At 42.7% G+C, this 12038-nt stretch overlaps 1 protein-coding gene across 1 annotated transcript in view; it reads right to left on the bottom strand.

Annotated features, from left to right (window-relative positions):
• Positions 1-11258, bottom strand: part of KIF16B (kinesin family member 16B) — a 270569-nt gene extending 259311 nt beyond the window's left edge. Inside the window, exons 1-2 of the mRNA XM_010854070.1 lie at positions 9447-11258; positions 4786-4899 (exon numbers count right to left, since the gene is read on the bottom strand). Coding sequence (XP_010852372.1) covers positions 4786-4899; positions 9447-9482 — 150 coding nt within the window. The 5' untranslated portion in view covers positions 9483-11258. The remainder of the gene's footprint in view (positions 1-4785; positions 4900-9446) is intronic.
• Positions 11259-12038: the final 780 nt, after the last annotated feature.

Below are 12038 nucleotides of genomic sequence, written 5' to 3'. Positions count from 1 at the left end.
GTCTTCTCCACTGTATAATCATAAGGGATTTGATTTAGTTCATACCTGAATGGTCTAGTGGTTTTCCCTACTTTTTTGAATTTAAGTCTGAATTTGGCAATAAGGAGTTCATGGTCTGAGCCACAGTCAGCTCCTGGTCTTGTTTTTGCTGACTGTAGAGAGCTTCTCCACCTATGGCTGCAAAGAATATAATCAATCTGATTTCGGTGTTGACCATCTGGTGATGTCCATGTGTAGAGTCTTCTCTTGTGTTGTTGGAAGAGGGTGTTTGTTATGACCAGTGCAGTGAAATAAATACTAAGGATGAAATATAAAACAGTGATGACTACAGTTAACACTGCCGCACAGTATACAGTAAAGTTGTTAAGAGAGCAGATCTTAAGAGTTGTCATCACAAGGAGAATTTTTTTCTTTTTCTTTTCCTTGTATCTATATGAGAAGACGGATGTCAGCTGAACCTACTGTGGTCATCATTTCACAAGATATATAAAGCAAACCACCATGCTGTATACCTTAAACTTACATGGTGATGTATGTCAATTACTTCTCAGTAAAACTGGGGGAAAAAATGCAAAACATAGGTATTTTCCTGTATCTCTGCTGGTTCTATTAACATGTGGTTCTACCAGAAAGCAGCATTCACTCACGTATCTCAAAGGTTTTTATCAGTTTTGAAGTGCGTATAAATAACCTGAGACTGTTCAGAGTCAAGGAACCCAAACATCTGAATCTCAGACCGGAAGCTGGGAAGTGTGCTCCTGAGTTGAGAACTCTTCATATTCTCACTATTTTTAACTCTGGACAGGTATTTTTGCCTCCTGTTTCTGCTTCCCTGACCTTAACTCTCCCTGAATCCAGGAACTGTCACCTGTTCCCATAATTGGACCACCAACCGCAGACGAGGCTTCTTGGTTAGCAAACGCATGCTGAGCACCTCCAGGGGGCCAGGCCCTGCTGTCCACGCCGCCACTCCCACGCCTGGGCTTTCCCTCAGCACAGCCCCTGTCCCTAGGGGCCTCAAACCCAGGTTCCATGCGGGGAAAGCCAGGTAAGTCAGGAGGAAAGGCTTCGTGGTACTTCCTTCATCCTCTGGTGAAGACGCTCTAAGGAGGGGGAAGAAACCAGCTTTCCCCTTAAACTGTCTCACACAGGTCACCTCATCCCCACTCCTACACGAAAGCCCAAGTCTGGATTCCACTAGCTGTAACATTCTGTTCTTCGCCACACTCCTAGCTACCAACATTGATAAGTCCACTAATCTCAGGACCAAAGTTATCTTCATTCCCTCGCTGGCCCATTTACTCACTCAACTGGGCAGCCCTGTCCACCTGTCACTGAGAACACACTGACCCTTTCTCCTATACCCTTAAGGCCTTCCACTGGCATCTCCTCTGCCCTGTACAGCAGCCCTAGGATTTCTACGCTGCCCAGTTTGGCTTCCCTCATGGCTCAGACGGTAAAGCGTCTGCCCGCAACACGGGCGACCTGGGTTCAAGCCCTGGGTTGGGAAGATCCCCTGGAGAAGGAAATGGCAACCCACTCCAGTATTCTTGCCTGGAGAATCCCTTGCACAGAAGAGCCTGTGGGTTACAGTCCACAGGGTAGCAAAGAGTTGGACATGACTGAGCGACTTCACTTTCTTTCAATTCAGTGGATTAGATCTACGGACTTGATCTAATCCACTGAGTTATTTACCCTGAGTCTCTCTGACAAGAAAATTTGAGCTACGTTGACCTCGTTTGGTTCCTGGGGGGCTTAAACAGGCAGCGGCCATGAGCACCCAGCACACCCAGCAGCGTTTCTGAGTCCGGGGCACATGCCAGCAACACCAGTCCCCGCTGCCTCTCCCTGCCCCTCCTGCATGCCAGGCGCCTCCCGTCCGCTCACAGCCTCCACTCCTTCTACTCCTTCTGCCATCATCCTGTCTATGTTTCCCTGATGGTGAATCAACATCTTCCAGATCCAATCCCTCCAGGCTCTTCCTTGGAACAACTTCTCCAAGTTCACAGCCCATCTTAACTCTAACCCAGCACTTACATCGCCTCAGAAAGCCGTCTCCACCAAACATTTCTAAACCAACTACATTTCTCAGATTAGGAGTATGCATTCATCTGGGGTTCTTCTAAAAATGCAGTCTGGTTCAGTGGGAATAGTCCCTGAAATTCTGCATTTCTAATACTTCCTCAGGCAATGCTGAGATTCCAGCACGTGGACACACCAGCTGACAAGAAACTAGATGATGATACCACTTCAAGATGCTACCACATGGGTAGGACGGCCAGGTTGGGAATTCTATTAGGTTGGCTGGAACACGTTCTTAAATAAATGTGGTGATGTTATACATCATTTTAATGCACATTTCTCGCTTTATGCTTTTGCTAGTGATTACTTGCTGTATATTTTATATTTATTTTGGACTATGGAAATGATGTTAGACAAAAAGCAAATTCGAGTGATTTCCTTACTCAAGTTCAAAATGGGTTGAAAGGACCAGAGACAACTCACAACATGAGTAACACATTTGGCCCAGGAACTGCTAATGGATGTTCAGTGCAGTGGTGGTTCAAGAAGTTCTGCAAAGGAGTGCCTTGAAGATGAGAAGTGCAACGGCCAGCCATTGGAAGCTGACAATGACAATTGAGAGCCATCATCAAAGCTGATCCTCTTACAACTACACAAGAAGTTGCCAAAGAATTCAGCGTCAACCATTCTATGGTCGTTCAGCATTTGAAGCAACTTGGAAAGGTGAAAAAGCTCAGTAAGCGGGTGCCTCATGAGCTGACCACAAATCTAAAAAAAAATCGTTGTTCTGAAGTATCGTCTCCTCTTATTCTATGCAACAATGAACTATTTCTCAATTAGATTGGGACGTGCAACAAAAAGTGGATTTTATACAACAACCAGCTCAGTGGTTGGACCGTGAAGCTCCAAAGTACTTCCCAAAGCCAAACTCGCACCAAAAAATGGCCATGGTCACTGTTCAGTGGTCTGCTGCCAATCTGATCCACTACAGCTTTCTGAATCCCAGCAAAACCATTACAACTGAGAAGTATGCTCAGCAAAAAGATGAGATGAACTGAAAACTGCAATGCCTGCATTTGACATTGGTCAACAGAACAGGCCCAATTCTTTTCCACGACAACGCCTGACCACATGTCACATAACCAACACTTCAAAAGTTAAACAATTATTCTACAAAGCTCTGCCTCATCTGCCACATTCACCTGACTTCTCACCAACCAACTACCACTTCTTTAAGCATCTCAACAACTTTTTGCAGGGAAAATGCATCCACAACCAGCAGGAGGCAGAAAATGCTTTCCCAAGAGTTTGTTGAATCCTGAGCCACAGATTTTTAAGCTACAGGAATAAACAAACTTATTTCTTGTTGGCAAAAATGTGTTGATTGTAATGGTTCTTATTTTGATTAATAAAAATGTGTTTGAGCCTCGTTACCATGATTTAAAATTCACGGTCCAAAACAGCAATCACATTTGCACCACCCTTAATACCCTCAGTTTAACACCTGGAGAACTGAAGCTACATCTCGAAAGAAGCTGTTAGCAAGCCAGGAAGAAGCCCAGAGATGCAACCAGTTTCTCCCACAACACTGTGCTTCCCCAGAACCCCGCTATGCTCTAATGCCTGCTTGTCCCACCCAAGGAAACCCACTAGTCCTTCTGGTCACGTGACATGTCATCACGTGATGGTCCCCTGGAGGGCCTTCGGGTCTGTTCCCTGCCAATGTCAGGTATACATTTCAGATCACAGAAGTCCACAGCACAGGTTTCCTGGACAAACCCCATCTTCATTCTATCTTCCAGAAAGATTCTGGGCAAAACGATCTTTCTTTCTAGAATCCTTCTTTCTGGAACCTACAACGGTGCACCCAAGAAGGGGAAATGTGACTTGAGTTTGAAGTCTACATCCTAAAGCTCTGCATCTGGGTAGGACTCAAAGTCAAATGAGTAATCTGCCAGGCTTAGCAGTACACACAGGAAGACCTCAAAGACACTGTGATCCAGTTCAGATCACTGCAACAAAGCAACAACTGGAATAAACCAAGGCTCACAAATGTTTTGGTTCCCTGCGCAAATAAAAGTTATGTTTATATTGTACTGTAGTAGTCTACTAAGTGTGTAGTAGCATAATGTCTAAAAAAAATAATATACATACTTTAATTAAAAAATATTTTCTTATTAGAAAATACTAACCATCATCTGAGCCTTCAACAAGTCATTATCTTGTTGCAAAAGTAATATGACAGATCACTGGTCAAATATAATAATGGAAAAAGTTTGAAATATCGTGAGAAGTACCAAAACGTGACACAGAGATACCGACTGAGCAAATGCTGTTGGAAAAATGACACAAACTCACTTGACACGAGGTTGCCACAACCTTCAATTTATAAAAAAGAGTATCTACAAAGTATAATAAAGCAAAGCACAGTAAAATAAAGTAAGTCTATAAACGTCCCTCTCAAAATGCTTTATTTGCAAAGCTCCTTTAAAACTGTAGTCACTGCCAAGTTTTGAAACAAAAATTACGATCATGCTTGGAAAAGGAAAAAAAAACTCCACCTTTTGGGGATGGAATTTATCTCAGGCCTAAGAGAAATCATGCTATGTAACAACCAAAAAGCTAAGTTAGCAAAGACTAATTTTATATAAATGATTTTCAGAAAAAAAAAAAATTAGCAAGATGTTTTAAAGAGTTTGAGGGTAGGCATGTTTTTCTCAACATGAAAATAAACCAAAATAGAGATTTTTGAAAACATCATACCATTTCTTGAGAAACATAATCTGGACTTTCTGTATCAGCAGAATAAAAAGAAAAGTCGTAGGTGAAGGTCTTGGTCCGTTCTCTTCCTGAGTCCCCAGTCCCTCCTTCTGGTATCTAGAGAGAGAAGATTGTGATAATAACAGTGCAACTAGAAAAACCATAATAATGTAAAGAATACTGTTAGCTGACAAGTAATCCACCCAATTCAAAGAAAAAAAAAAAAAAACAATTGTGTAAAAAGCTCACAACAATCACCAATGTGCATTATTTATACCCTGACTCAAATCCATTTAATTCCTCCTGACCACCTTCTCAATGAAGGAACAGAAAGCAAACATGAACTCCTCCCAGCCTCTCATTCAGGTTCTCTACAATACGACCCAAGGCTAACTTTTCTGGACTTTTTATCATGATTACCTTATAAGAGCCTGACATTCTGGCCAAAGCTAAAATCTGCAGAACTCCAGGGGGTGCTGTTCACACAGATGACAATGTGAGAACAGATGTGTGATCTACTGGCTCCACTGAAAACTCCAAGTCAGACGCCGCCTCTTCCATAAGGCTCCCCTTGGCACTCCATCCAGAAGTAGTTTCTCCCACCCCTAAGAGACGAGCCTCTCCCAGGACACATTCTATTATGAGTCTATGGCATATGTTTGCATCCATCTGATTTATCTTGCTACATACCAAAACTGAACAAAAAAATCATGTTTAAACATCTTCATATGCCACCAATGCCTCACACAGCTTCCTGGATATGTGCTAAATAAATTTAATCGGTATCATATTTGCCAACATAATTCAGATACTACACTATGTCTCCTTTTCATCATGGGGGACTGGAATGCAAAAGTAGGAGTCAAGAGACATCTGGAGTAACAGGCAAGTTTGGCCTTGTAGTGAAAAAAAAAAAAAGGGAAGCAGGGGAAAGGCAAACAGTTTTACCAAGAGAACGCACGGGTCACAGCAACACCCTCTTCCAGCACAAGAGAAGACTCTACACGTAGATATCAGCAGATGGTCAACACTGAAATCAGACTGATTATAGTCTTTGCAGGCAAAGATGGAGAAGCTCCATACAATCAGCAAAAACAAGACCAGGAGCTGCCTGCTCCTCAGATCATGAACTCTTTATTGCCAAATCCAGACTTAAACTGAAGAAAGTAGGGAAAACCATTAAGTCATTCAGGCATATATGATTATACAGTGGAAGTGACAAATAGATTCAAGGGATTAGATCCGACAGACAGAGTGCCTGAAGAACCATATAGAGGTTCATAACACTGTACAGGAGGTGGTGGTCAAAACAATCCCAAAGAAAAAGGAATGCAAAAAGGCAAACTGTCTGAGGAGGCCTTACAAATAGCTGAGAAGAGAACCGAAAGGCAAAGGAGGAAAGGAAAGATACATCCATTGGAATGCAGAGTCCCAAAGAAGGTAAGGAGAGATAAGAAAGCCTTCCTAAGTGAACAATGCAAAGAAATAGAGGAAAACAATACAATGGGAAACGCTAGAGATCTCTCTAAGAAAATTAGAGATTCCAAGGGAACACTTCACGCAAAAATGAGAACAATAAAGGACAGAAACGGTACGGACCTAACAGAAGCAGAAGATATTAAGAGGTGGCAAGAATACACAGAAGAATCATACAAAAATGTCTTAATGACCTAAATACCCATGACAGTGTGGTCACTCACCTGGAGTCAGTCATCCTGGAATGTGAAGTCGAGTGGGCCTGAAGAAGCATTACTTTGAACAAAGCTAGTGGAGATGATGAAATTCTAGCTGAGTTATTTTAAATCCTAAAAGATGATGCTGTTGAAGCGCTTCACTCAATATGCTAGCAAATTTGGAAAACTCAGCAGTGGCCACAGGACTGGAAAAAGTCAGTTTTCACTCCAACCCCAAAGAAAGGCAATGCCAAAGAATGATCAAACTACTGCACAAGTGAAGTCATTTCACATGCTAGCAAGGCAATGCTCCAAATCCTTCAAGCCAGGCTTCAGCAGTACCTGAACCAAGAACTTCCAGATGAACAAGCTGGGTTTAGAAAGGCAAAGGAACCAGAGATCAAACTTCCAACATCTGTTGGATCATAGACAAAGCAAGGGAATTCCAGAAAAACACCTATTTTTTGCTTCATTGACTACACTAAAGCCATTGACTGTGTGGATCATTAACAAACTGGATAATTCTTAGACAACGTACTTGTCTCCTGAGAAATCTGTATGCAGGTCAAAAAGAAACAATTAGAACCTTAAATGGAACAACGAACTGGTTCAAAATTGGGAAAGGAGTACGCCAAGGCTGTATATTGTCATCCTATTTATTTAACTTATATGCAGAGTACATCATATGAAATGCCAGGCTGGATGCAGCACAAGCTGGAATCAAGATTGCCAGGAGAAATATCAGTAACCTCAGATATGCAGATGACACCACCCTTATGGCAGAAACAGAAGAGAAACTAAAGAGCCTCTTGATGAAGGTCAAAGAGGAGAGTGAAAAGCTGGTTTAAAACTCAACAGTCATAAAAGCAAAAATCATGGCATCTGGTCCCAACATTTCATGGCAAATAGATGGGGGGGGGAATATAAACAGAGACAGAGTTTGTTTTCTTGGGCTCCAAAATCACTACAGATAGTGACTGCAGCCATGAAATCAAAAGATGCTTGCTCTTTGGAGGAAAAGCTATGACAAACCTAGACAGTGTATTAAAAAGCAGACATCACTTTGCTGAAAAAGGTCTATCTAGTCAAAGCTTTGGTTTTTCCAGTAGCCATGTACAGATGTGAGGGCTGGACCATAAAGAAGGTTGAGTGCCAAGGAATTGATATTTTTGAACTGTGGTGCTGGAGAAGACTCTTGAGAGTCCCTTGCACAGCAAGGAGATTAAATCAGTCAATCCTAAAGGAAATCAGTCCTGAATATCCATTGGAAGGACTGATGCTGAAGCTCCAATACTTTGGCCACCTGATGCAAAGAGCCAACTCACTGGAAAAAGATTCTGATGCTGGGAAAGATTGAGGGCAGGAGAAGGGGGTGACAAAGAATAGGATGGTTGGATGGTATCATTAACTCAATGGACATGAATGTGAACAAACTTCAGGAAATGGTGAAGGAAAGGGAATTCTGGCATGCTGCAGTCCATGGGAATCACAGAGTCAGACACGACTGAGTGACTCAACAACAGCACTATATGTACTATAAGCTGCAAAAAAGAAAAAATTTTAAGGTTCTTATTATTAAAATGTTTAAAACTCCAGGCACCTATTGCAGTTGTATCAAACAAAGCAATGTTTGCAAAACTCAAAAAGCAATAGAGTAATCAAGGAAAATGAGATTCCACAGCACACAAAGAAAGGATATTCATCCAGAGCTCGGCTCTCCCCACTGGTTCCGGTAAATACACTATTAGAATGATGGACTTTGTCTACAGCCCTGTGAGTACATAAAGACACAGGAAGCAGAGCAAAGTGAAGGTAACCAACAGCAGAGAAAGGGTGAGCCAAGCAAGAAGATGTGGGTGGTCAGAAGAGGAGAAGCCAGGTGCGGCTGGGCAGAGCCAGGAGGAACAAGAAGTGCAGGTCAGCAGAGCAAGAAAAACATTCCACTGCAGAGGCCGCAGGCGAGGGGCACTGGCGCCTCAGAGGAGGCCTCTGGAATCCCCCAGGGCCACGGCCTGTTTGAAGATGGGCACATTACTGGCTTCCATCACTGGGGATCAGGTTGCATGACTTTGAAACTGGATTACAAAGTGTCCAGTCCCCTGAGCCATGAATTAACAGAAATCCAACCAGAGGGTGATCTGTACTTGGCTGCGGGGCAGCAGGCCTCTGAAACCCAAACCTGTGAGCTAATGACCAGCCTCGGAGAAGGAGGGGCTTGGGTCCTTAGGGGCGTGGTTCCTTTATTACTGGTTTTACACACTTCTTTTGCCCATAAATGGCAAGTATTCAAGATATTTTAAATACAAAAGAACTTGCCATCTTAGAAAATTCTGGGATTTTTCTTTTTTTTTTTTTTCCAGAAAAAAATTTCATTTTTTTACATTTTTTCATCTCCTGAGTTTTGAATAGTAATACCAGCTCTTCCTGCAAGGTTTACAAAGTTACTTTCAGTAAAAATGAAAACAGGGACTTCCCCGGTGGTCCAGGGGCTAAGATTGCACAATCCCAATGCAGGGGGCCTGGGTTCCATCCCTGGTCAGGGAACTACATCCCACATTGTACAATGAAGATCAAAGACCCCGTGTGCCACAACTGGGGCCTGGAAGAGCTGAATAAATAAATAAAAGTAAATACTTTTTAAGAAATGAAAACAAATCTAGGGTCAAAGCGTATAATAATCCACAATGAGCTCATTTCCAGGCTGAAAATCCACAATAGGACAGAGGATAAAAATGCCTGGTCTCACCTCCCCAGGCTGAGGCCTGGCTCTGCAGCTAAGGTCAACAAAACCAGAGACAGGACAGGTAACAGATAATCACCTGTCACCCATTTGCTTCGTGGCCAAGCCCAAGCCAAGTTCAAGCTGACATCATTAACTGAACTGAGAGAAGAAAGCTGTGAAAACAGATGCGTCCTCTTCACCCACAAACCATTTAACACTGAAACAAAGCACGCAACTCAGAACTGGAGCCAGGCCAGGTCACTACTTGCCTTTAAGTTTGTGATGGTCGTTTTGCTTTTCTCCATTTGAATAATGAATTTGGCTTCCAAGTCCTTTTCCCTGCAACACAAGTAATTCAGTATTGGTTAGGTAGGACAGAAAAGGGTGCTTCTACAATTTTTGTTGTGTTTACTTTTTATGTACCGCAACCTGTTTTTATTCAGCACATGAAGCACAATCTCTAACTCCTTCTCCACATAAACATGAGGACAAAACAGGCCGTTATCAAAACCTTAAGACTGAAAATGCTGCATTACTCAAACCCTGGGAGAATGTCTACATGGGAGCCAACAGCAGTATAAATGCAAAGACAGAGACCGTGGATGGCGCTCTGACTCTCGGTAAGAGGGGCCTGCCCACCTGGGACAGAGGACAGGCACCTACGCTCCATCCAGGATGAGGACTGAGAAGAGAGAGGAGTGCGTGCTCACAGCCAGGATGCTCCCAGAGGCAGCCAGGCCAACCCCTGCCCCCACCTTCTTTCTACCTCCATCCAGAAACTGGCATTCCCAGAAAACACTGGAACAGGAAGTTAAGAGAACTCCTAAATAAACAAGCCCACACCCACACAATGAGGAGGGTTGTCCCTGGTAATGGGGAGAGGAAGGTCTCTAGGTACTGCTGTGGATAGAGGCCAGGGGACCCTGAGTGGGAAATTCAAAGCGGAGAAAAGTATACACAGGAAACCACTACTTGTATTTAAAGATAAAAAGGATAACCTATTTATCTTTCAAAAGGTCACCTAGGGAGAAAGAAGAGACAGAGAACAAAGCTAGATTTCTACAAAAACATCTTGATCTGTAGATCGTGTTTAAAATGATGAAAATAATTTACACAAAAATAAAACAATTTTTATTAAATAACCTAAAACCCAAAAGTAAGTTGAAGTCAATCAATCTGTGCACTGCACAGTGAGAACAGATCTCATGCTAGATTCCTTGGGCAGGAGGAATCTAGGCTAAGGGAAAAAAGAACTATTAATACAAAGCAATCGTCAAGTTTTTTTTAGGCATCATATTTTGGTGATAAAATAAGTCTATTTATCCTAGCATTTCTGTCTGCGTATAATACATGAGTAATACATGAGGGATAATACACGAGTAATTATGTTGCTGCCCCTGATAGCCAAGTTTTTGGTTTGAAAGGAGATACAAACATCAGATTTGTTAAAAAGAAACTGTAACACCAAAATGGGAGTCACTTAAGCTAAGCCCCACCAAGACCTAATACCTAACTTAAGGCAGCTTCAGCCTCTCCCAAGAGTAAGTCTTGAACCAGTCCATCTGGAAATTCCTGGTCTAAGGTAACCTCCCTGGTAAGAACCCCTGCAGTCCCCCAGGGAAGCTGACTTTGCCTGATATAATCCACTTTTTTTAACTTCCTTGTCACAGCCTCCTTCTGCCCATAAAAGCCTTCCAATTTTGTACAGCTCCTGGCAGGGCCTTTCTACTTGCCAGGTGGGGATGCTGCCAGATTCATGAATCATTGAATAAAACCAATAAGATCTTCAAATTGACTTGGTTGAATTTTTTTAAACAGATTGATGACATAAGGTAAAAACTCCTTAGTCCTAAATCTAAACGGGAAATCTAAGATGAACTTTATCTGAAACTGAAAAGAAGTACTCCCCAGCTTTGTCCTCGGAAAAGGCCTAGAGTCTTACGGCCAAAGTAGTATCTAAATACCATTTTCCACTAAGCTATGCCAGGGCTTACTAGAGACGATTCAATTCAAATATTCAGGCAGACTGAGCTGCATCTGGCTGTTTTAAGGCTAGAGGATTTCCAAAGGAGTTTGTAGGTTGAAACACTGTCACACCCAGTAATTATTAACTGGAACTGTAAGCTAACTCTTTTTTTCAGAGAGAGGTAGTAGGGGACAGCCCCCTGTAAAGTCAGAGGTGTAGGTGAAAGCACAAAGCAGAAAGTAGGCAGACTCTGGTTTTGGGGGTAGACGCTCGAGAATTTCCAGGGGGACTCCTGAAGCTTGATCCCGCCTTTGCGATCCCGCCTTTGCGTATGCTGAGCCTCCTTCCTCATGACCTTTGTCATGGGCGGAGTTCCTCACGCTGGCTCCCGGCAGTGACAGAATTCCAGTTGAGCTATTCCAGATCCTGAAAGATGATGCTGTGGAAAGTGCTGCACTCAATATGCAATATGCCGGCTCCCGGCACTTCCAGACCGTGGCAGTAAAGCGAGTATCACAACACAGTGAGTCACATTAACCTTGGTGTTCCCCAGAGCGTATCAAAACTATGTTTAAAATGTGCAATAGCATTTTGTCTAAAAAAATACAAGGTACATACCTTAATTTAAAATTACTTTATGACTAAAAACTTCTAACCATTATCTGAGCCTTTGACAAATGGCCATCTCTTTGCTGGTGGAGGGTCTTGCCTCAGTGTTGGTGGCTGCTGACTGAGGCGGTTTCTTCATATGTGACAACAATGAAGTGCTGCTCGCTGACGGACTCTTCCCTTCATGAACAGTTTCCCTGTAGCATGCAATGCTATTTGACGGTGTTTAAACCACAGACTCAAAATTGGAGCCAATCCTCTCAAACACCGCTTTATCAACCAAATT

Source organism: Bison bison, unplaced genomic scaffold (assembly GCF_000754665.1).
Source record: "Bison bison bison isolate TAMUID 2011002044 unplaced genomic scaffold, Bison_UMD1.0 scf7180017864335, whole genome shotgun sequence".
NCBI classification, from domain to species: Eukaryota; Metazoa; Chordata; class Mammalia; order Artiodactyla; family Bovidae; genus Bison; species Bison bison.
This window is presented reverse-complemented; position numbering and strand designations above follow the sequence as displayed.